This window comes from Bos indicus, chromosome 17, assembly GCF_029378745.1.
Source record: "Bos indicus isolate NIAB-ARS_2022 breed Sahiwal x Tharparkar chromosome 17, NIAB-ARS_B.indTharparkar_mat_pri_1.0, whole genome shotgun sequence".
In the NCBI taxonomy this organism is placed as follows: domain Eukaryota; kingdom Metazoa; phylum Chordata; class Mammalia; order Artiodactyla; family Bovidae; genus Bos; species Bos indicus.
In genome coordinates, this window is record NC_091776.1 from 29,111,965 (window position 1) to 29,136,949 (window position 24,985).

The 24,985-nt window shown below is 48.5% G+C and overlaps 1 protein-coding gene across 8 annotated transcripts in view; it reads right to left on the reverse strand.

The window, feature by feature from the left end:
• JADE1 (jade family PHD finger 1) overlaps nt 1-24,985 on the reverse strand; it is a 56,426-nt gene that overhangs the window by 14,187 nt on the left and 17,254 nt on the right. For all 8 annotated transcript variants that reach the window (XR_011561106.1, XM_070769106.1, XM_070769108.1 and 5 more), the window contains exons 2-8: nt 23,253-23,330; nt 13,067-13,152; nt 10,792-10,949; nt 8,755-8,942; nt 6,240-6,451; nt 3,415-3,582; nt 2,117-2,233 (exon numbers count right to left, since the gene is read on the reverse strand). Coding sequence is in view for 7 of the 8 variants with exons in the window: in XM_019977373.2 (XP_019832932.1) it covers nt 2,117-2,233; nt 3,415-3,582; nt 6,240-6,451; nt 8,755-8,942; nt 10,792-10,949; nt 13,067-13,152; nt 23,253-23,330 (1,007 nt within the window). In the remaining variant the exon portion in view is untranslated. The remainder of the gene's footprint in view (nt 1-2,116; nt 2,234-3,414; nt 3,583-6,239; nt 6,452-8,754; nt 8,943-10,791; nt 10,950-13,066; nt 13,153-23,252; nt 23,331-24,985) is intronic.

Consider the following 24,985-nt stretch of genomic DNA (forward strand, 5'->3'; position numbering starts at 1 on the left):
TTTTGTCTTTAATAATAACCTCAATTCCAAGCAACGTGTGAAATCCGCTTTGGTGGCACCACACACACACCCCTGGCCACTATCAGTAAAAGGCCAAGCGCTCCTCCTCCTCCACAGGCAGCCAAGAGGGGAGGCAAGTGGAACGGACAACGGAGACGCTATCAGTGTTTGGTGCCAACGACATTTTACATCAGCGCCCCGACCTGCAAGAGGAACACGCCACAGCAGAGCGTTTATGCTGGGCTTTGTAAAGACGCCAAATGGCCTTCCTCTGGGTTTTCCCATTCAGGTTGACTCAGCAAACAGATGTTACAGAAACATAAGCCTGAGCCTTTCCAGCTGCAGACATTTCAGACAGGAATTCTTTAATAAAATCAGTCTATTCTGTGAAGATATGAAAAATCATCAAACTTCCTTGGCCTCTCCTCCTTCAAATTAATGTTCTGGAAAAAAGAGGTCAATGGCAACAACAACAACAAAAAAACATCATTTTATCGTCTCTGTTTAAAAGAGAAGCAGAGATCCCAATCGCCTGCCTCCTGTAAGCATCAATGAAGGACCTGCTCAGTAAAGGGTGTAGTCTCTACCCTCAGAACATCAGGTACCTCAGAAGAAAACAAATTTCCATTTTTCTTGGTTAGCACAGCTTGTTTCCTGAAAGTATTCACATGGGCAGTCTATACACACATACATATACCCACTCCAATGTCTTTTTTATTTGCTTTACTTTGTGGCTTTTAAAAAATTTCTCCTCCATGTCCTCTGAATACAATTCTCAGGCCAAAGGCTTTTGTCATGTTTTAGTTTTAAGCAGATTCCATTCACATACAAAAAATCTGCACTATTTTCAAGGTCCACAGCCAAATCCCACCAGCTGTCTCCTGCCTCACCCTCTGAATATTTTTGTTACATTTTGGATTCTTGAACACCAGTGGAAGTGATAACGAAGAAAAGCACAACTGCTTGGCGTGTAAAATGCAAACTTTTTAAAAACCACCAGCCACTGGATACCTTACCGAGAGGAATATCTATCAGCCAAAATACAAACTGATTTTGTCAAATGAGGTCACTTCTTTCAAAGCCGCAACTGGTGGTCTGACCGAGCTTGTGCGGTGTATGTCTGTGCTGAGCTGCTGTGTTTTCTGCATCAAGAGAGAAGACACCCCAAACCAACACCTCTGCCCTCAGGACGTGACCTGGGGACTGAGGAGGAGCGGGGAGGACGGAGGAGGGGGGGGTGGAGCCATGGCCCTGAGGGGGCACCCCCTACAGGAGGAGCCAGCAGGGCCCCAGGCAGGACTTGGAGACCTTGGTGGAATAGCGTCTCAGGCCTCTTAAGTCAAGACTAGATGCCAAAAACGTGAGGCCCAGAAATTAACTTCTCAAGCAGTCTTTTACACAACACAGAAAACCACCAGGCCATCTATATTTTCTCCTTAATTCTTCCTACATTATGACCTTCCACACTTGCCTGCACATGGACACAGAAAATACAGGCACAATTTTTACATACAGGCTCTCCCCACAACCCCACCTCCCCACACACAAGAGCATTAAAAAAAATCAGAAATCCAGGCTGTGTAGAACCCTAGGAGCAGCACTTCAGGGGTGCCCCCTACCCAGCTGGTGCTCCAAGGTGTACCTGTTTTACCAAACACAAAAGCATCAGCATGCCAAGCTGACTCCAAACACTGTGTACCAAGACAAGGAACCCACGTGCACGCCTCAGACACCAGCAGGGCCCCTCAGCAGGTCGGGGGTGACTGTCCCTCAAGTGCCCAGCCTCCAGCTCGCCACCAGGGCTGTCCCCATGACGCCAGGCTTGTGGCAGCAACGAGAAATAGGCACAGACTGGAACTGCCGGGCGGCCCAGGCAGACTTCTGAGCTGCCCTGTGACGGTTACAACTGGTGTTCTGGTTACAACCCACCAACAAAGGCGCGCACACAGGGTGTGGCCGCACCCCCCGCCCCCACCACCACCACCGCCCTCAGCAACCTGAGAGGGCTGTGCTTCCTGGAGTCCAGTCCCATCTCCAAACCCTGTGAGAGTTAGTTCAGAACCCTGCCCTGCAATGCAGGGAAGGGCAGTCACACTGTCCCGACCGAGCTGATTACCTGTATGGATGCCCCAAACTTCTCATTGCAGAGGCTGCACACAAGCGCCCACCGACTGCTGGGGATGTGGGACACCTTCGTGATGGGCTCCATCTTCTCGGGGCTGCCGATGCTCACCTGGAGGCCGAGACAAAGCAAGACAGAGCGGTAGAGGCCACCAGACAGACAAAGGCAGACCACAGACGGAGAAACTTCAAGATGCTTCCTTCCCCACAACTCTCCTACCAGGGCATGCCAAGGGGCCCTCGCCCTCCTAGCACAGGTAAAATCCCACTTTAAAGGGGCGAGCTCCACACCTGGGCAGGGGGGTTGGGTTTCATCTGATGCAAACATCCTGTTTGTAAAGACATTCAGATATACCAACGTTCACTGCTCACCCAAGTGATAGCTCAGATGTGTACGTATCAGGACAAGGTAAACGAGTACACCTCTGGTCCACAGAGAAGTGGTCAAGGCTGGAAATCCATCTTAAATATACTAAAACACATTGTGAACAACTGAGTAAGTAAGTACTGACTGCTTTTAAACTAGTATCTCTCTTTCACTAGAGAAAAACCATTCTCCTCAGTCAGAAATGTTTACTACATACTAAATAGAAAACTGCCAAGATAAATAAGATGCCCTCTCCGTGTTCGGGCTGGATCACTGAACTGTATCCTGTTAATACCAAACTGTGAGATCCCAAGTCCTGAAGCCTCACTTCAAAAATAACTCAGATAACTTTTTTCCTCAGGAGAAAAACGCACCAAAATTACACACCAAAAAATGCTAAAATTTGAATCACAAATGATATTCTCAGAGTGAGCCATGCAAATTAAATTAGTCAAGGTCTGGGACTTGAAATAAATTAGACCAGACCTGAAATTAAAAAGGTCGAGGCTAAGTAAGAATTTTAATAAAAATCACACAAATGTGACCTAGAGCAGTGGTTCTTTAACCACAACTGTGTGGCTTGCGTGGTTCGCCAGCTCCAAGGGGTTACAGCCCACCTCAGGGGAAGGCCGCAACGTGAACGCCATGGGTCCGCTCCTGGGAGCTTGTGCGCAGCGGAGACAAATCTGAACACCTCCACCCAGGAATCCAACTAGCTGTGGCTCCCAGTCAACGTCTCTACAAACGTTCACACCGTCAGCAGGTGACAGCGTGCCTCAGATTCAATTTAAGGTGGAAAAAGGAGTAGTAATTCACAGGCGGCGTTTTACTCAACCGCTGCAATGAGGCCTGCTAATTAATGAACGGCTCCCCGTGAGAATGAGCAGCACAGGCTCTGGAGCTGAACCACCCAGAAGGGTACCCACCTCGGGGATCCACAGCGCACAGCTGACATGCACCCACTTGGTCCCGCTGCGGGTGGGCTTCATCGCTCCTCCTTTCTTGGGACACAGCAAACACTTGGGCTGAACGCCTAGGGCGCACGTCCGGCACAGCCAGCTGCCCTCTGGGACCTTGAGGATTCCGTAGCAGGCCTATGAAGACACCGCACATCCCAAGGAAAAGAGAGAAGAGAGTTGTTTTTCCCGTATGTCTATTAATTTTAAACACCTAGAAAGAGTTTAACAGAACTGCCACCAAACAGAGGCACTCCCTTCAGGAAAGGTGCCGGGCAGCCTCACAGTCAGGAGGTGGGGGACACACACTCCAGGGGGGGGGGCCTGAGAACCACTCAAGGACAGAAAGGTCCAACAGAAATCTGCTGTGTAGCTACAGATACCCCCTGTACCAAGTTTCTAAATATTAGTCAGTAAACCCTCAAAACACTCTCCAGAGCTAGACGGGGTAGGCATCCCTCCGATTTACTGATGCAGCTGAGACAGAGTGAGGAGAAAGCACAAAGCAGCTGAGTCTCCCAAAGCTGTGACATGAGACACCTCTGGACATGAGAAAGAACCAAGGGGCAGCCTGGGCCCCCAGGCTGAGCAAGCTCTACTAACCTGGCCCCCACGCCTCCTCACCCCAAGTGAGCACCACAGGCACAGAAAAATGAGACCTTCTAGACAAAACAAGAAATTTGGTCTCTTTGGCTGATGTTCAAAACAAAGCCTGCTTTACATAAGATGGCAAATTACACAAGACAGCAATAACTGCAGAACTCAAGGCAACTAAAAGCCATTAAGATGGGTCAAAGAAAGAAAAGGCAAACGCTGAAGAAGCAGAGAAAGAAAACCGTGATGGGACCAGGAGCACAGTCAGAGCCGTTTAAAAACACCAAACTGTTCAGAACTGTATCCTTAAATGAACTAACTACGAGTCAGGAAGTGGAGAGACAGAGTAACACAACTCCAATTCTCCAGACAGGAAAAACACAGCCGCTATGCAATCTGAATATCCAGGACGCAAAAAGGAAACCACAGGATGGGAGTGCAGCAAAGTTAAGTGACACTAAGGCTGGAGCTCAGGAGCAGTGTCGGTGCCGTGAATGAGCCACTGTCAACACAGCCCGACCGGAAAAACAAAACAAGACAAAACTTTTTATAGAACTGACACTATTAAGGCTTCAAATACCAAAAAAGTCTATATCAGGCACTCCAGAAAAAAAGTCTCATTTGAGCAGGTAATTTTTTCTTTTTTACTGGAAAAACAAGTCTAAGTAAATTAGAAGATTAAACAAAGGATGCCTTAAAGACAAGTCATGAAGAACATCCCAAAAGAAAAAGGACCCAGAGGAAATACTAAGAGACAATGAGGTGTGGCCAAAAGAACAGGAGACCAGGCTGGGGGGTGGGGTGTCTAGAGCTGCCCCCCACAACCCAGCCCCCACCCTGGGGTTCCAGTTTCAACTCTGCCAGTAACCCACTGTGGGACTCTGAGCAGCCCACCCTGACACCAGGTGACTCATTCATAAAACAGAGGGTTTGAGCAGTTTCCAAGTAGAACTCTTTTTTTCAAACAAAACTTTTCTCAGGATGAGGGGGGCAGGGAGTAAAAATGGTAGGGGAAAAAAAAAAAAACTAAATGTCATCCAAGTAAAATAGCACAAAGGAGTGAAATGGTAGCCACAACGCGCATCATGTTGAGACGACAACACCTCTATGAGAATTCTCCATCATCCCAAGGAAAGCTCCTCGGTCATCTGAAAATCCAGAGCTACTATAACACAATCAGCAGGAGACTATGGTTCATGTGTCGTGAGGATGAGATGGGCTAAGGCCACACAGCCTGTGAAGTGCCCGGGCAGAAGGGACCCCCAGGAGGCAGCCAGAAGGACAAAAACAGCCGAGAATCACAAACTCGATTCTTCTTCCCCAGAGGTCACCAAGCCACCATTCCACACAAGTCTTCAAGATTGTTGTAAATCTCAGCATCAACAGGTGAGCTCAAAGCAAGTACCTCAGAAGAGTCTTCCATAGAGTTTATATGAACACAGTCCCCACAGAAATACAGATTATTATTGTATTAAAAAATAAATGAAAGAAGAGTCGAGACTGAGATTCTCCCAAGCTTTTTAAATTACCCTATGCCCATCCTTACTGAAGCAACCGCCAAATCCTATTGACATCAGGGAGGACAGGAGATAACGTTCAAGAAAAAGGGCCCCTTTCCTCTTGTTTAAGGGCTCAGTTTATCGTGATGTCAGCAAAAGTGATGTTTTGAATTGTGTCCAAAAAGTTTATGTTAAAGTCAGTCCTAACCCAGAAGAAAACAGATGTAGTCAGTTACGATGAGCTCACACTGGAGTAGGGAGGGCCCTTCACCCACTGTGACGGGTCTTCCTACAAGACGGCCAAGTGTCAAGACAGAGACACATAGCGAGAACACGGAGCGATGGCAAAGCCGGAGGCCAGAGCGGTGCACAGCTGCAAGCCACGGAATGCCGACGACTGCCAGCAAGCCACCAGGGGCCAGAGAGGCGAGGGGGGGCGCTTCAGAGGGAGCATGGCCCTGCCGACACCTTGAATTCAGGCTTCCCGTCTCCAGACAGCAAGACAATAATTTCTGTCATTTTAAGTCATCCAGCTGGTGGTATACTCTGTTAGAGCAGCCCAAGCAAATTAATACAGGATCCCATTCTCCTGGCTGTAAAAGCAGCAAGAAATACTTGAAACACCCGGTAATAAGAAAGAGATGGGCACACGTCCTTAGCCCCCCATCTGTGGCTTCCTCCCAGGCCCCGCTGCCCACCTACCTGATGCACGCAGATGTTGCACTTGTCGCAGAACACCATCTCGTTGCCGTCCTCACCATCAGGTGACTGGCAGACGTCACAGACGACATCTTCGTCATACTCGATCCCCAGACCTTCCTCAGTCTCAATTGCATGGTTCATGTTGTCATAGCACCGCTGTTCAAATTCCTCCAGGACCCTCTCCATGGTGTATTCATCTAACTCGGGCATTCCTGGAGGAAAAATGCCACAAACCTACTTTGATAAATCCATGAGTAAATATTATAATATTAGTTATACTAACGAATTCACAATGAATAAATAAATGTATCCTGAGTGTCCCAAATATTATCTGTTGAACATCTCTCTGACCCTTTCAAGGAAGGATCTTTAAATTAAAAGGGAGAAAGACATATCCACACAACAGTTTGTTCTTTATGGTCAGGTACTGAAGACACAGCACTGGAAAGTAGAAAAGTGAAAGATAAATCCCAGAAGTGCTCAAGGATGTTAAGTATTGAATACATTAGACTGTCATTTCATTACTATATTATATATAACAACCAGCATATAACAGACTTCAAAACCATGACCACATAGTATGGCTTGGTTAGTTTTTCAAAAAACATTCCATTTTTTCAATGGAATGGAATGTTTAAAATGGTGCTGAGAACAGATTTCACTGTGAATACTCAAATGTTTTTACCTGGTTTATCCCTCCTCATCCTCTGAATTTACTAGTTGAGATGCATAAGCTAATCAGACCCATGAAAGACAGAAATACAAGCAATTCTGAAGCAAAGAAGACAGCTCCTTATGAATCAAATAAAATGCACTCTTATGCAAGAAATGACCAAAAATAAACTTCAAGTGGTTATCATGGTTATAACTAGTGGTGGGATGAGACTTTTTCTTCCATTTGTGGATGTATTCCAAACTTCCTACAATGAAAACACTCATGCAAGAAAGAAAAAACAGGCTGTAAAAAATAGTAAAACACATCTAAGAAACAACAGAAATGTCATCAGAGCCAACAACAACTCTTATGCATTACCATAAATTTAATTGACACTTCCAGTTTTTAAAAACTTGGAGAACACAATAGTGCTGGCACTGTGATAAGCCCTAATAAACACATATTCAAAAAAGCCACCTCTCATCTCAAACCCTATTTAATAACGAGATTGTTTCTGCATGGCCAGACACTTTCATCTCAATTCTTCCTACCAGTTTTGAAAACATCACTGGCTTTGAAAATACAACCCTATACCCTATAATTAATTTTCACCATTAAAAAAAAACAATGAAAGCCAAGGTAGTCTTCAAGCATGTGTTCAGTATATGTTAGACAACTGCACCACTTATCCTGCCAAATCGTTCAGCACTGCCTCACTGTCCGACAGAGACCCAGCACTACCCCTTGCACCATCCACAGAAGCCCCCAGCCCCTGGCCGTCGGTCCCTCTGCCTTAACTCAGGACCCCTCCGCCAGTCTAGTGGTGTACAGGGGTTTCCACAAAGTCTATGAAGCTGAAACATAGTATTCTGTCCAAGAGGAAACTTCTGAACAGATTCTATAAAGCAACCTTGTCACCTACTAACAGTCTAGCCACTAATATCTAAAAGCAAGGACCATGAGGAACGAATCAGCTTTGTCAAAATTCCCAGCTCAGTCCACAGGGTCTTTCCCACTCAGGGGCTGGGGAGCAGAAGGCGCGGCGGCACCCGTCACACGCCAGGCCCCATGCGAGGCTCAGGGACCCACATAAACACAGTCTCAGTCCTGCAGGGCTTTGAAATCCATCCACCATTTCATACATACTTACATAAGCTAGGCTGCAAAGAGCTTGTGCCACCACTTCCCGACCTCGACCTCCAGCACAAAGCTAATTAATCCTCACACTCTCTCGTAGGGAACCCAGACTGGGCCTCACTGACTTGCCGTCTCCACACACTCCAGGCAACTCTTAGCAATCAGAAGTGGCGTGTAAGCCGAGACCCAAGTGTCATCCTGGTGGTAACACAAGGAGATGCGAGCAAAGGCGGTACAGGAGCCCTGAGCTGCACACACACAAGAACTGACTGATGTGTAGACAGTTAGATCGCGATGGGCACGACACCCACGCTAACGTGGGGCTTCACCCAGGGAAAGCCAGGACAGACAAATGGAGCGCTCGGGTTTAGCAAAAGACTTCAGGGGATGGTTGAGGTGAAAGCACAAGCGCTACGTCTGGAAATCGGTGCGCTTGGCTGGAGTGGAGTCTACTGTGAGAAACAGCAGGTCAGCGCTGAAGAAGCGATCCGAAGAGCTCAGCCTCCCTAGTTTCCTGGAGGTAAGGAAGTGGCGGGTTCGGGGCTGTAGGTGAGGGTGGGAACCAGGAGCCCTGCTCCTCCCCTCCTCACAGCCCTCCTCAGCCCACCACTCGTCCAGGGAGCACACGCAGACTCGACGGCGCCCCCAGGTGGTGAGGAGCTTCTCCCCTCACCTGCAGGCCCTTACTCATCCTGTACACAAGGCCACAGAGCCCTCTCTCACCCATCTCCTTAAACTCCTCGTTGGTCAGTTCCAGCCACGCGGCGTCCATGTCGTTGAGATCGTAACGACACACACTGTCGGCCAGTGTGCGGATGTCAACGTAGCCCAGCTCCGGAGGCTCGGAGCCTGACGAGACAATGTATTTCTTGGGCCTGATGAACATGAGGGATTTCTCTTCAGATACGACCCTGGTTAAGAAGAAAACAAGGCAGCGGGGTTACCCTTCCTGCCACAAGGAAGCAAGTCTGTCTGTCAGAAGGCCCCAGGCGAGCTTCCACCTCTGACCCTCAAACCCCAGGTCACCACCTGGTTAAGAGAGTTAACACCCTAACATCACTGCTAATAAAATACAGTAGAGTCATTAAAGCCCCTAAAATAAAACTAGATGTCAAGTGACAAAACTACCGAAGTTGTCACCACCAGCTTCTTCCGTGTGGCTTCCCAGGACCCTGCGTGCCTGCCGCCATCTGACAGCAGCGCACACACACAAGAATGCACCCCGCCCTAAGTGTCAAGGGTTAACGACTGATCCCCCTCCACAATCCAGGCCTGCCCGCCCCTGCTGGAGACCACCAAGCACGGGGTTCTCTGGGACACAGAAGAGACAGGAGCAGCCACACAGCGGGTACAGCGGCGCGCTGGGGAGCCAAGGGAGGAACCATCCCCTCCAGGGCTAAAACTCGGGCCTCGGCCATCTCCAGGCAGCCTGAGAATCAGAGTCCCGGCCAAGTTAGGGACACTCCCAACACACACCTGGGATCCCAGGAGAGAAGGCAAGGTCCCTCTGCTCCTCATACTTCCACCTGTGAACACCTGGAGAACTGCTGCCCTCACACCCGCTCAGGAGAAAAACAGCACGTGAGAAGGTCCAGCCACTGCTGACCAGAGACCATGGCGGCCCAGGAGCCGCTCACATCCACACCATCCCTCCACCTCCAGGTCTCAGGGCGCCGGCAGTTTGCATTTATACCCAGCTGTCCAAGGAGTCCGTCATAGTTCCATCACCCTTATAATACCAGAGTGACTTTATCTATTAATATATGACATTGAGATAGGCAAATTTAAGGGAGTTTTTCCTCCTACTCAACTAAGGGCAGGGTTTCAGGTGAAAACTTCCACAAGCTGTGTGGGTGTTTACTCGTCCTTTGCTGGGCTCAGAATGCCTGGGACTGGGGATGCCAGCGCTGAGCAGTTAGGTGGTGCTGTGCCCCAGGGGGGGGTGAAACCTAAAGAGCCCAGGGAACATTCCACTCACTTCCCAGACGGCAGTCCGGCCTGGGAGGGTCATTTAATCCTGTGCACTTATGGGGACATTTGTCCCAGGGACCCCTAACCCAATAATCAGGCTCGATCATCTCAAGTGCCTGAGGCCATGATGGGGGCGAGGGCTGAGGGTAAACTCAGGCCACACTCAGTGATGGTGAAAGAGGACGTTTCGCAAAGCAGGGAGCTGAGGTGGCGGTGAAGTCGGGCGCTCTCTCCCTGTGAGCAGCCTCAGACAGGTGAGCAAACAAGCCCAGCTTCATGCTGAGGCAGGTCATCAAAGCCTGACCCTCAAAACCTTTCAGGGGAAAAGTGGTTTGGAAGTAAAATCCAGAGAAAGTCTCTAACAACATGTGGGCAAAGTTTATCCAGGGAGAACTCTAAGGTCCCATCCACATAGCCCTAACCTGACAGGACTGCTCACCCCCATCCTCCCCCAGAGGTGGCGCTGACCCAGCAGGACGACAGGCAGACACCCCTCCCCAGGAGAGCGGCCTCCAGAAGAGGGAGCCACTGTGCCTACATCCAGGCGTCCCCCCCCCACCCCCCACTTCCCAGGAAGTCCTGGAATTTACCTTCCTCTCGAGGAGAGCAGCACCTTCCAAGGTGGAGGCCCACAGCACCACCTGCGGACCCGAGGCGTGTTTCTACCACCTTTCTTATTCCCCCAGAAGCCCTACTGCTAACTCCACACTGCTCCCCACAGCCGGCTGGCTGGCAGGGCAGTAAGACCGTTGGTGGGGGAGGGGTGGCCCCTCTCCAAGGTACATCTACCTGGCCACAGGCTGGGGGATGGTCCCAGGGCTCACTGGCACCTGGACCCCTTTCTCCCACTCCTGTCTCCAGGGATCCGCCAGCACGTAGTATTCGTCCGGGTTCAGCTGGTAGGAGTCATGGAGCTTCATGGCAGTGATCAGGTCTGTCCTAAACACCTGGACAGGGAGAGCAAAGGGTCACTGACACTGGGTATTTGCATTCTTCTTCAGAGCACTGGCAGCTGCAGGGTAACCATGGTACTGCCATATAACCAGGTCACTGTTTCAACAGAGAACCAGTCTACCTACTGAGGAAACCCCTGGGCCTGCCAATACCCTGGGCCGTGCTTAGGATGGGAGCGGCAGAAGCTCAACGCCCTCACTCCCTCCCTGGCTCTGCGAGACGGCCACGTCTGCACCAGCAACGACACAAGAGCCTCAGTGTCCTCCCTGGGAAACTGCTAAGAGACTCCCAAGTCAGCAAGCAGGCTGCTGAAGACGCGTGCCTAAAAACCCCTGGAGGGAGTCATTCCACTCAAGGGCAACTTCCTGGTAAATGTTTAAGAACTAGAACTCCACTAACCATGTAACAACACCAAGCCAAAACCCAGGGCCACCAGGGCTTCTGTTCCCACCCTCAGGCTGCCTCCACCCAGCCCCTGCCCGCTGGGCATCAGAGCTTCCAGCAAGGTGTCTGGAAGGGCAGGTTTTGGGTGGTCAATACCAGGAAGAGCAAAGGCTGCAAAAATCTAGGAGAGAAGCAACGACAGACCAGTGGAGTCCAGGCAGAAATGAGTTTGTAAAGAATGTGTTTGCACTCCTTCACCTAGTGTAACTTCTGCTAGGTAAGCAGCATTTGTCAGGGAAGGAGAGGATGAGGAGAGAAAAAGAAGAAAGCAAGCTACCACCCTCTCCTCACCCTGCCAAAAACAGACCACAAGACTCCAAGGTACCCTCTGCCAAGAGAGCACCTCAGTGCCTCACAGCAGGTCAAGGAGGGACCAACCACAAAAGGAGTCCCCTCACGCCTGCTGCTCCTGATGGAGACTTCCCACCAGGGCCTTGCCTCAGTCCACTCGGGTCTCAGAGCTACAAGAGGAAGTGCTGACCCTGGCATTAGCACCACCCCAAGTTGTATTTGGCACGAAGTAAGGCTGCATCTGTAAGCTACTCTGTTTACACAAGTCACAATGCTGAACTCTCTCTTCTTGGGACAGGGAGTTCTTTCTTGTGCTGCGAAGTACGGTTCACATTATATGCCTGCTAATAGGTCCATATTTGTTTTTCCTGGTGACTTTTCAGGTTGGTGATCACTTTAATAAACGTCACCATAATAAAGTCTGAGGCAGGGTCTGAATAAAAGGGCCGTGTCTCCAGCCTGCCATTTTGGATCTGGACTTTCCCCCGTATGTCACTGCAGTCCCAGGAACTGGCAGGAACCTGGCTGTGCACCTTCCACAAAAGCACAAGTGCGACCAGGGGCCCACGCCCCAGGGGCGTGAACTGTCAGCCACGCCCTCCCCAGTCCTAAAGAGAGGAGTCCTTTCAAGTCTCAGCTCTACATCTTCAGGAGGCAAATTAGTTAAAGACATATTCCAACAAGTCTGATAAGTATCAGTGTTAATAAGGGAATCTGCCAAAGAAGAAAAAAAATTCAAACTGAAGCAACAAGAAGAGAAAAGGCAGTTACCCCACTCTTTCTGCACTAGAGACTCGGGAGAGGGTGCTCAAGACTGAGGCAGATGCCCTCAAACGGACTTGATATCAGAGGTCCCCAGCAGCGCTGAACCTCAGCACTTCAAGTATGAAGTCATTTCAACTCAGAAACTTAAAAAAAACAACAACAATCTGGAACAAAACGCAGGTCAGGGCCAAGGCCAGCACCACCCAGACTGCCCAGCGCCGACACCGGGAGGGCTTCCAGCAATGGGGACCGGTGCTCTCACACAGGGACCAGCTGCCTACAGAGCATATCCGACTGAGCCCGCCAGGCTCCTGTCCATGGGATTTTTCAGTCAAAAATACTGAACAATATAATTAATAACAGCTAACAGGTACTGAGCACAATTTACCTCTGTATATTAATCCACTGAATCCTCATAAGGATCCTGTAAGGTGAACACCTGCATTATCCCCATCTTACAGATTTGGAAACTGAGGAACAGAGGGGTTACATAACTTACCCAAGAACGCACTGACATCAGTATCAACAATCAGGTGTGTGTGTCAACCATATGCACTTACACACACACACACGCAGGACATGCACAGTCACACCAGCACTCAGAAATTACCTCTGAAGGCTTTCGATCTTCAGGTCTGGAGCAGGAACTTCTCCTGTGCTGGGATCGGGAATTCTGGGACCAGGTAGTCGACAGGCCTAAAGACACAAATGTCCCAAGAAAAGCAATCAATCAGAGGTACACAAACCACTGAGTGTTCGCAGCAAGGTGCCCTCAGTGCCACCCCAGGAGACTGCCAGTGCCCCGCCGAGCTCTCCCCTCTCCCCAAGAGCTCCTCCACTCCCACACTCACTTCCCACAGCAAGCCAGCAAGACCACTCCGCAGCCAGTGGTCAGGGCCGCTGCATCACAGCACACTCTCAGAGGGAAGAGGCGCTCAAGCGCACCATGCAGCTGGTGCCTTCATCCATAAGCCCGCACTTCTTCAGAGGTTCAGAGTCTCACAGTGGTATATATAAATCCAGAAGCTTTTAAAAAAACTTTCAGGAACTTTTTAAACGCTAACAGCATTGCGCTATATCCTAAACCCATACCCTAAAACATTAGGAAAAAAGTTCTGACTCCACAAACGAACTTAGCAATTCCTACAACAGGAAAACTCCGACCTGCCACAGACTAGGGGCTGCGGCCAAATCACCTTTAAAATTGCCTGCTCCCCTATCCCAGAAAATGCCTGCCAGCATCGGCCCTTCTCTGAGTTCGGAGGACAGGATGCTCTTATCCCATCATGTGGCCCCTTCCCCCGCTAAATCATGGAAATGGGGAGCTCCACCAGGCCGCCTATGTCTCCTTAATGCCACAATGTCTGAGTTCCTCTTGCTCCGGATGTCCTTCCCCGGGGAGGGCTCGTCTACACCCATAGTCTCACCTGGGAGACTGTCAGACCAGCATTCCCACACTAGTGTCCCTCCCAAGCGCCAGGTCCATGCTCCCCTCTTCGGATCAGACATCACGCAAGCCCTGGGTGTTGCTAAGGTGGGTCAACTCAGCACTACAGTAACTGGGCTCAATATTTTATTCAACCCTGTTTTTCTTCTTCTTCTATTCAAGAGTCATTCTAAACTCTCCTAACTCGGGACACATCCAATTAATGGCCGAGTGGAATGCAGCTGCCCAGGACCTCAGCACCTCAGCCCCTCTTCTCCACCTGTCACTGCCTCCTGTCTCTGGATGCTGTATCACTGCCTGAGATCCAAAACCACCCTAACTACCTGGAGTGTGTCTAGCTTCCTAATAACTCTCCTCCCTGTTGAACAGACTGTAGCATTTCCCATAAATTAACACCACTCCCCCTCCCCCCGAAATAATAGCTAAAACCTGAGGGGGACTGCCATTCTATCAACAAAGTCACTTTTCACTCAAACAGGAAACTCTTATCTCTACAGATTCCAGAGACAAGGGACACAATCAAAGCACCCTTAAGACCTTGGGGATATAAAGAAACAGATTCTGCATGTAAGCCTATCATCAGATTTGCCATGACGGAGACTAAGGGGATTGCCAAGCGTCCCTCAACAGGCAAAAGCACTACCGCCGATGACCAGTCCTGAGCTTGTTTATTGGGTCAACTGACTGTGCGGTTAGGCCAGCAGAACAGATTTCCTACCAGTAATCCTACTGAGTGGTTCAGTCTTAGACTCTTGAATGAACAAGAAAGTTTCAATCCCACACTGAAAGGAACATTCTGGGCATACTGGGGTAAGTCTGACTTGCACGAAGTTCTAAATCCGGTCATTATTGGAAAAAGGAAGACAGAAACCAAATTAGGAACCCAGAGAGGAAGGCGGCTGGGCAGCTCACAGTCTCTAGACAGGCCAGTCTTGCCCCCTCTGATCCTTGGGCCCACCCTCCAGCAGCCCAGCCAGTCTGCACAAGCAGACTCGATGGACTGCCGAGGAGCCCGGGGACGGGCAGAGACGTAGGGCGCAGAGGGGTGGCCCCTCTACTGCAAATCGCTATCTGAAGTGTTAGGGACAACCTCCAGGCTGGTTCTCAAGGTTCCACGCAGCTGGCACAGAACTCAGTCCAAGGAATGGTGATCATTTTGAAACTTTTCCTAGGACTGCTTTCACATTCTTGAAAAATGTTGCCTGTTTTTAAAAACAGATATTCAAAACTGCTACAAATTTGGCATCTAATTCTATTACCCAAGAGAAAGACTGGTCCACCCAGAAATAGTCTGTCTCTCCTCCTTTTAATTTGCCTAATGCAAAAGGAGGAAGAGAAAAACTAATATTAAACTCACCTTGCAGAAAGGGCAAGATTGGGGTGAAAGCTAAGCTTAAATTATCACCGACATAAGGAATGTTCTTAGTTTACTTATAAAGCCAAAAACCAGAAACCATCCAAATAGCAGCATATCCATACCATGGGGTACTATCTGGCATTAAAAAAGAATGAACTGTTGATACATACAACATGGATAAATGTGGGAATAATTATGTGGAGTGAAAAATGCCAGATAAAAAGAGTACATATTATTCCATTTATATAAAACTCTGGAAAATATAAACTAATCTATAGTGACAGAAAGTAGATCAGAGGTTAACTAGGGAAAGAGGGAAGGGAAGGATTCTCTTCAGTTTTATGATTTCATGGGTGTAAACATGTCAACATGTATGTATGAGCAGAAAATAACTGATGATTTTCTGCCATCCATTTAGAATAAAGGAGAAGAAAATGCTCCGTTTTACTCTGTGCAGGTGGTCTGTACTGAACCTAGACTTGGCTCAACAGTGAGAAGCAGCTGGTCCCTCCCTCCCTCGTCCAGCAGCAGATACTTGTTGCTCCCTCTAATTCACTTTAAAACTATGTAATAACTATTTACAACATACAGTTCACCTAACGAAGTCAGTGCTATGCACACGGCAGATTCTTAATGTTTTAAAAAATGTCTTTAAGTAGCCAAAAATACAGTGTCGCTGTTCAGGACTATAACTCAAGAACGGAAGGTGGCAGGTACTAAGAACGTACCGCTGTTTTACCTATTAGAAGATAGGCTTTTGAGCGCAAGGAAAATGAGGTCATGGAAAATAAAGCACTAATGCCTTTAAAGACAGCGTGGTGGGGCCACTGCTTCCTGACCAGAACACATCTCCATCTACAAAGTCCACAGGAGCCTCCAAGCAATGCCTGATGTCCCTACACGAGTTCTCTCTCAGCCACACTCTGGTTCCTCCCAGACCATGATCCAAGCAGAAGAATTCACACTCATTTTTAATTTTAAAAAGTTATGATATAGAACTTTTTAAGTATGTTGGGTTAAAAAAAAAAAATCAGTATTTCTAACATGAAAGGACTAGGAGACAACGATTTACTCTACAGTAAAATACTGGCCACTCATTAGTCCTGAAAAGCCATGTGTAAGATTATGCTGGGTTAAATGCTATATTTTGTTTTTGTTTTCCGAGTGCTGACATTTACTGATAAGCAAGTAAATTTTCTTTTTTATTTTCTTGTTGCTTTCAAGAGAAGCGTTAGGAACTCTAAAAATTCGGCAGTAACATTTAAAATTACTTCCTGCCCATACACAAGATATTATTACCTAGAGTCAAGTCCACTCTACTGACAAGTGACTTTTAAATCCTTGACATGTACTTTTAGCATCAACAATCAATCTTATTAAACACGGAGAAGAATTAGCGAAAAATAAAGCCCTGCTTTGTTTTATTATCCCCATTTTCCCTTAAAACAGAAATGCAGGGGTGATGAAAGCGACAGAAGGCTCGCAGGTCGCAGCATCACGAGCATGATCCTATGCGTGTTCTGCACTACTCACCCTGCTTTCCGGTTCTAGTCTGCATTTACCTTCAACACTGTCCTTCGAAATATAGTCATGCTGTCTTGCCCTAGATCCAATAAGGGGAAACCCCAAGAGTAAATCTACTGCATACTGCACACGCCTCCAACATCAGCCTTCCAGGTGGTGCAGCGCACGAAAGGCTCAGCAGAGACTGAATGGCAGGCAGCACAGCTGGGTGCTCACCCCACCACAAATGCAAAATACGAAAGAACCTCACCCCCGACCAAATGGTGCATCTCCTATCTCAGACCCCGCTTCTAGACCCTAAATCCCACGCTGGTGTTTTTAGGAGTGTTAAACCAGCTCAACAAAATGAGGTGCTTAGGACCAGCAAGTATGGAGCCCAGAGGGCCAGTCGATGTCACAACAGTGCAGACTGGAGAGAGCAAGGCGAGGCCAGCCCTGCACCAGTGAGGTGGTGCTGCGGAATGTCCAGTCTGAGAGAAGGGAACAGATTTAACACAGTGCCCATTTGCTTGCGCTGTGTGATAGAAGACCCGCCTCCCACACCACTGCTCCTTCTACCAGGGCCTGACCCCACACCTCCCACAGCCCAAGCCCCTTCCCTCCCAAAATGGCTTGTTAGCTCTGCAGTTTATCTTCCAAAGCACAAAGCTTGATGGGTGCGTGCTCAGAGCACTGGCCCAGGAATGTTTCAACATACCTGGGCCTTCAACCAACTGACACAAATGTTTTGTTTCATAGTCACCCAGCCCTTCTGTTAAGTCCAAGTCCATGTAGCATATCAGGTGCTAGTTGCTCCTTGAGCTCAAGACGATGCTCTGCCCATCAATGTCGACAAGCCACAAGCTGGGTGTGAAAAGGGATAAAGCCATCTCCACGTGCCTAGAGAAGACACGCGTACTGCACATTCTGCAGTACTTGAGCCAAAATTCCCACATTTCAAGAATTCCTACACAACTCCTCAGTGTCCCAAGATTCAACTGATGGTGGGAAAGGAGCAAATTAAAGGTCCAGTCACACAGGAATAGAAGCGGAAGCAGAGTTACTAACCTTTCTGCAAAAGAGAAACCACTGAGAAACCTCTGAAGACTTGTCATGAAGGAAACCAAGCACAGTCAAATAAACAAACAAAAAAAAAGTGAAAGCAAGTTATTAAAAACATGTAACACAAAAGGTCCAAATGAGAAAGCATGTTTCATCCACTAAAAACTTTGGTGCTTCTTCACTGTTTATCTGTAAGCTGGAGAGAGCCCAGGAAAACCAAAGTCCTCACATAACTTCATGTTTGTCACTCAACAACCTGCATTGCTAAGTGAAAAATTAGTTGGTTGACTTTCTTCTGTGTCTTTGTCATCACAATTGAGGGAGCAGAACTTGGTTGGGTAACTGGAAAAGACAGAAGTGTTTCAGGGTCAGCACAGGTGTGGAAACCAGCAGACCAGGCAAGGCGTCCACAAGGCGCCTGGCTCCGCAGCCCCTCGCCTCACCCAAGACCTTCCCACAGGGAGGTCAACGCAGCCCTGAAATTTGAGGCATGAGGCAAAAATGGTTCCTAGACCCAATTCCAATATGCGCTTGTGGAAGCTTCCACATCCTAACAAGCAACTGTCAGGTGCCAGCAGGATGTCCAAGAATTCAACTCAATTCTGACATGGAGACAGAACTAGATTCCACAGACTCAGTCCCACAAGACCACCATCCGCTTCAGAGGCCAGCTGCCAAGCCCAGGTTGTTACCTGTGCCTCTGACTGGCAGAGGTTCCCAAGACCCTCTCCTCGAGTCATTTGTCAGAGCAGCTCACAGAACTCAAAGAAACACGTTCCATACTAGATAACCAATTTATTATAAAAAAGATACTGAGGGCGATGAATCAATAGCCAATAAAGAGATGCACAGGACAAGGCCTGGGCAAAGGGCACTGGCATCCGAGGGCTCTCAGAGTGCACCGTTCTTGCCAGCCAGCGCAGGGCCACCACCTGCAGGCTCACCGAGCTCTGTGCTTTCAGGATTGTACGGAGGCTTCTTTATACAAGCGTGATTGATTAAATCACTGGCCACTGATGACCAGCTCCAGCTCCAGCTCCTCTCCTCCCCCCTCAGGCTGGGTGGAAACACTGAAACTAGCCCCACTGTTGCATTTGCCAAAACCCCTGAAGACGGAGGCCCAAGGACTCGGAAGAGATAAAGCGCTTGTGTCCCGAGGCTGCGCCCTGGCACAAGGCATTAAACTTCCGAGACTGGCTGAGCCACCCCGTCCCAGGAGCCCAGCCCGCGAACACTCCAACACGGTTTCATCCAACTGCGAGGCTGGCAGTCCAGGGCACCTGGAGAAAGGCTCCCACAGCTATGCCTGCAGCTGGAGGCGGGCTTGCATGGCGCAGACAGTGCCTGTGCATCCCCAACTGTAAATACCATGCAGCTATTCCCCTGCACCAAGCCAGAAATCAAAGCAAAGGGCTCCGGCCCAGGAGGCCAGCCGGGCCCAGCCAGGGCTATGTGGGGGCCGCAAGCTGATGTCTGCAGCTGTCTCTTCTCCACTTGGACATGTGAGGCGCTGGGCTGGGAGCTGCTGCCAAACTTCTGTCAGAAATGCAGGCTGGAAAGGCTGGGGAGTGGCCACTGCACTGACACAGCCCTGTTATGAGCAAGGCTTCCAAGCACCCAGACTCAACTAAGGGCAGGCTCAGCTCTGGGTACCTGAGTGCAGAGGCAGAAGGCACCCTACTCACACCCACCGCGTGCCTACATGAGAGGATGGCATCCAACCCACACAGGCAGGCTGGTGGCAGAGGCCCACACGGGACAGCAGCCGCCCTCAGAGAAGGTGCAAAGTGTGTTTATGCTGTAGATGTGTGCACGTGTCTCTATGACCCAGCATTCTAAGGGTTCTAAATGAGAGCTGTTTGCCACAACCATCACCCACCCTAACGACCAAATCAGCAGGCCGAGACGGCAGCACAGCCACAAAGTACCACCACACACTTTCCCCTGGGTCAACCATGACGAGGCCAGCCTGCCTTCCTTCTATGAGCAGCTATCGTCTTCATCCTCTACCACCACCGCTCAATTTCCACGTGGAGCCCAGGGCAGAAGAAAAACCAGCTTCATGGTCTACCTACATTAACCCTCCAGCACATCATAAATATCTACCTTAGTCTGCAGGGAGACCAGCACAGACACAAACATATTAGCTGGAGGCCAAAACCAGCCCATTACAAAGAAGGTGACTTGATGGATACACTTTTGGTGGGGACTTTGGACACCTTTCTTCCTCCTAGAGCTCTGGGTGAAAAAACAGGTTTAGATGAAGCATCTGGTCTTCTATGGGCTGAACTATGTCCCCCCCAAATTTCTTATGTTGAAACATAACCCTCCAGTATCTCAGAATGTGACTGTATTATATTATTTGGAGATAAAGCCTTTAAAATGGTGATTAAAATGATGGGTCCCAATCCAATGTCACTGATCACAAGAGGACATTTAAACACAGAGACATCAAGGATGCACATGGTCATAGGAAAGACCTGTGAAGACTCAGTAAGATGGTGGCAGTCGGTCTGCAAGCCAAGCAGAGAGCCCTCAGGAGAAAGCAAACCTGCCAACATCTTGACCTTGGACTTCCAGCCTCTAGAATCATGAGAAGTAAATGTCTGTTGTTTAAGCCACAAAGGCTGTGGGATTCGTTACGTCTGCCGGCAATGATGAATGGAAGGGCCTCTGGGCAGCTGACAAGGCCTGGACTGGGCCAGGGTCCAGAACTACACTGTCCACTATGGTAATCACTAGCCATGTGGCTTTCTAAATTTTAATTAAGATTAAATAAAATTTTAAAACTCAGTTCCTTACTTATACTGCAACATTTCCCTTCTATTGGGCAGCTCTACTCCAGAAAGCAGAAGGGTCTAAGTCTGAGAGAAGAACCTTTTGTGACTCAGCCCTTCCAAGGTGGACAAGAGGCCCGAGTCAGAGCAAGCATAGACCTGTTCCTCAACCAAAAATGCAGGGGAAGAGGCCTCTCTGGGCCTTTCATCAAGCACTGGAAGTAATTCATGAACCCTTCTTCTGATTAATTCTGAACCTAAAAAGCAATGTTTCCTTTTTGCAATTGCTGCAGGACGACACTGAGTACTCAGCAAGCACTTACTGAGTGCATACAACTTCAGAGGACACTTTGACAGGCACCAGAGGTGCAGAAAAGGGATACCTAAGCTCGTTTTTGCCTCAAGGAGTAAAAGGCCTAAGTAAATATTAAAGAAAACAAGTAGTGAGGGCCATGAACCAACAAGTACCAAGAAGTTCAGAAGGCATTCCCAACGGCTCCCACAGGTGGGGTACAGCCCCCTCACACAGTCCCCTGAAACAGAAGGCAAGCCCCGCGCCTGGAGCGCTCACACCTGGGCCTCTGCTTTCCTCACCCAGTTCACTCCCAGTGGGAGTGCCAAAGGTCAGCTCCCACTGTCTGTCTGGGAGGGTCACAGCCCTTCCCCATCTGGTCACAGCTTTCCCATCACCACCAATTCTCCTCCGAGCTGCTCCATGCCTGCACCCAAAGCTCCAATCAAACTATGTTTGAGTTCTTCTGTTTCTAATAGTTCTGCTGGCTGTCAGTGTGCTGCCCACAGCAAAGCCTTGCTTTCTAATTTGCTGTTTTTAATTCTGCTGCTTTTAATCTGCAGAAAGTGAAGAAGAACTAAAGAGCCTCTTCATGAAAGTGAAAGAGGAGGGTGAAAAAGTTGGCTTAAAGCTCAACATTCAGAAAACGAAGATCACGGCATCCAGTCCCATCACTTCATGGCAAATAGATGGGGAAACAGTGGCAGACTTTATTTTTCTGGGCTCCAAAATCACTGCAGATGGTGATTGCAGCCATGAAATTAAAAGACACTTACTCCTTGGAAGGAAAGTTATGACCAACCTACACAGGATATTAAAAAGCAAAGACATTACTTTGCCAACAAAGGCCCGTCTAGTCAAGGCTATGGTTTTTCCAGTAGGCATGTATGGATGTGAGAGTTGGACCATAAAGAAAGCTGAGTGCCAAAGAATTGATACTTTTGAACTGTGGTGTTGGAGAAGACTTTTGAGAGTCTCTTGGACTGCAATGAGATCCAAGCGGTCAATCCTAAAGGAAATCAGTCTTGAATATTCATTGGAAGGACTGATGCTCAAGCTAAAACTCCAATACTTTGGCCACATGATGCAAAGAACTGACTCATTGGAAAAGACCCTGATGCTGGTAAAGATTGAGGGCTGGAAGAGAAGGGGACAAGAGACGATGAGATGGTTGGATGGCATCACCAACTCAATGGACATGAGTTTGGGTGAACTCCGGGAGTTGGCAATGGACAGGGAGGCCTGAAGTGCTGCTGTCCATGGGTTCACAATGTCGGACACAACTGAGCGACTGAAATGAACTTAACTGAATCTGCCAAAACTTGGAGCACAGAAAAACAACAGTTTGCATAAAACAATTTCATCCTTCAGGACTGCTCAACTCCCGTCTCCTCTATAGAGGAGGCCCCTGGCCTCCTCTGAATGTGTGTCTTCTACATATATTCCTACATACTCCTTCCCTGGCCCCTCCCTCCTCTGAATGTGTGTCTTCTACATATATTCATTTCCACAGTGCATAAGAAAGCCATCTCCAACTGTCCTGATAAGATCCAGCTCTGATGGAGAGTAATGTGTCAAAGACAGAGTTCCTTGTAAACAGGCCCAATACCTTTCCCATCACTCAGCAGAGCAAGCATTCTTTCAAGATTTCCCAAATCTGATCTGTAATACAAAACATAAGATAATGGGCCAGAGCTCAGGCACACTGCTAGGTTCAAAATTTCCTTGTTATCTGAAAGACACTCTTCCCTGGGTCGTCTGTGAGCTTCCCAATACACAGACACTGTGTGACATTTATTTTGACTGCCTGGAAGCCAACTAACTTCTGGTTCTCAGCTGCACTGTGAAAATATGAGGATGCCAGAGAGCTGAGTCGCAGACAGTAGTATTATTAAATACAGTCATGTACAAATCCACTGAAGAGCGCTGACTCGTGACCTACTAAAAACCTGTGCTTGATATTTTCACATCACACCAGGCAGCCCAATCTCCCTTTGTATCAGGCTGGACTAGTTAATAATTAACTGGCTTCGATTAAGTTCCCTTTTCATAAAGAACAACTGTGAGGTGCTGTAAATGATGTTTAGGAAAAACAGACACACCAGTGACTCTGGAAACTGGATTATTCACCTTTGGACAACAAACAGGAAGCCTGAGGAATGCCGCCTGCGTTCAACCTCACCCAGGAAGATAAAGACCTGCAGTATCCCACTCAGATGTGATACTCAGGCCTTGGCTCTTTTCTGACCTCCCTGATACATGAAGCGCCTCAGCTCTTTAAAGCATTACATTAAAAAATCCTGTTTTTACATGGACCCAAACCCTGGTAGGCTCCAAGAACAACAAAGCAGGACTTACTGCCATTGTCGTCAGAATCCTCACTGCTGCTGGGAAGGCGACCTCGTTTCATGATCTCCCCGGGAAACAGCAGGCAGCCTGCAAAGCAATGAGACAGCACTTAACCCAAAATGATAACACACAACCAGCAAGTTGTGCTTCAGACGGCAGCCCAGGATTTACAGCACACAAAACGCAAACAATCGGCTTTAAGTAGCATTTGAATTATAAACAGTAAAAAGACCAAAGAGACGTAATTAGGTGCAATTATTAACAGAACAGGTTCAAAAGGGGGGGGAGAGGTGGAGAAATTACACATCAGCAGGTCTCCCAAAGGTGCAGGCTTCTCTTGCTCCTGTGACATTATCACTACAACTACTCCGGGAGTCTCTCTAGCTGACTGGCAGCAAGCTCTGCAGAAAAAAGCCATGGCAATGAGCACAGTGCTTCCTCACTATATACAGATTCTTATTTCACACGTGTACTGGGGTGGGCGGGTGGTTAGGGATGGGGCTATGCCGGGATGTGTGAATATTTACACTGCTCTGGGCAGCATTGCTTCTCAGGCAAATACTGCTGAAAGAATCCTAAAAACTGAATACCTAGAATTCTAGGAGCAAAACAAATCGGACACTGGGAATGCAAATGCCTATCCTAGTCATCTCCAACACCCCAGCAATTCATTCTTATCCAGACTCCTCCCCTTTACTCAGGAGGAAAACTCAAGTCTAAAAGGTTTAGGCGGTGACCTGCCCAAGGTCACATTGTAAGCAGGCAAAATCCAATTTCACTACCTTTTCCCCAACTCCTTACAGGCCTTGTCCAACCCAACTCAACCAAATGAAGAAAGCAGTCTGAGCAGACACCCAGTCTACCCGGCCAGCTCCTGCCAAGCAACTGGTGGTAACAGGCCTCCATCACCACAGAACAGAGAAACAGGGCGGTGGGCTGAGACTGAATGGCCACCACCGAACTCCCACAGATGACCATGAGGTTATATTCAGACAGGGCAGCTTTCCAAACACAACCAAAAAGCTTTTCCAAACTAAAAATTACTCATCACCTTGCCATCTTTAGGACCAAGATACTACTGCCATATCGGTAATTCCCAAAGAGAGAGGAGGGCTTTCCAAGTCAAAGTATGGTTGGTCAGCCATCCCCTCCCCGCTAAGCCTCTCAGAAAAGTATATCCCAACCTCTCCCTCCCTGGGAATCCCACCATCGCAGTGTGTTGAGTTTCTATGAGTGGGGCACACAGGAACCGCATGGGGAAAGAATGTGGAGCATCACTATGCTAGAACAGAACAAGACAGAAACTGCTCTACAAGTCAGAAATAAAAACCCAAAGGTCCGCTCTAAGTGGAACTGGAAAACTGAAGTCAAGAAAAGCTGAAAGCATTCCATATAATGCATCTGCTCCCACCTTCAAAGCAGACCTATATGGTTCTTTCAAACATTCAGGCCTCTAATCTATACTGGAAATTTCCTTCTGAGACACTCACCAGTTAAGGTTTGTTATGTTTTTCCCACATGATTCTTCAAAAGATGATTAAAAGAATTTCCAAGAGGAAGCCAGGACATGAGTCCTGATCTGGGTCACAGGTAGCGTCTACAGTCATAAAATCTACAACCAGTGAGGCCCCACCCACAGCCCTGGCTTTTCTGCAGAGCCCTCTTCACCTGTAACTCTAACACCCAGCAACCTAGGGCAGGCCCACCCCAGATAAAGTTCCTCAGTCGGCAAACTCCTGTGG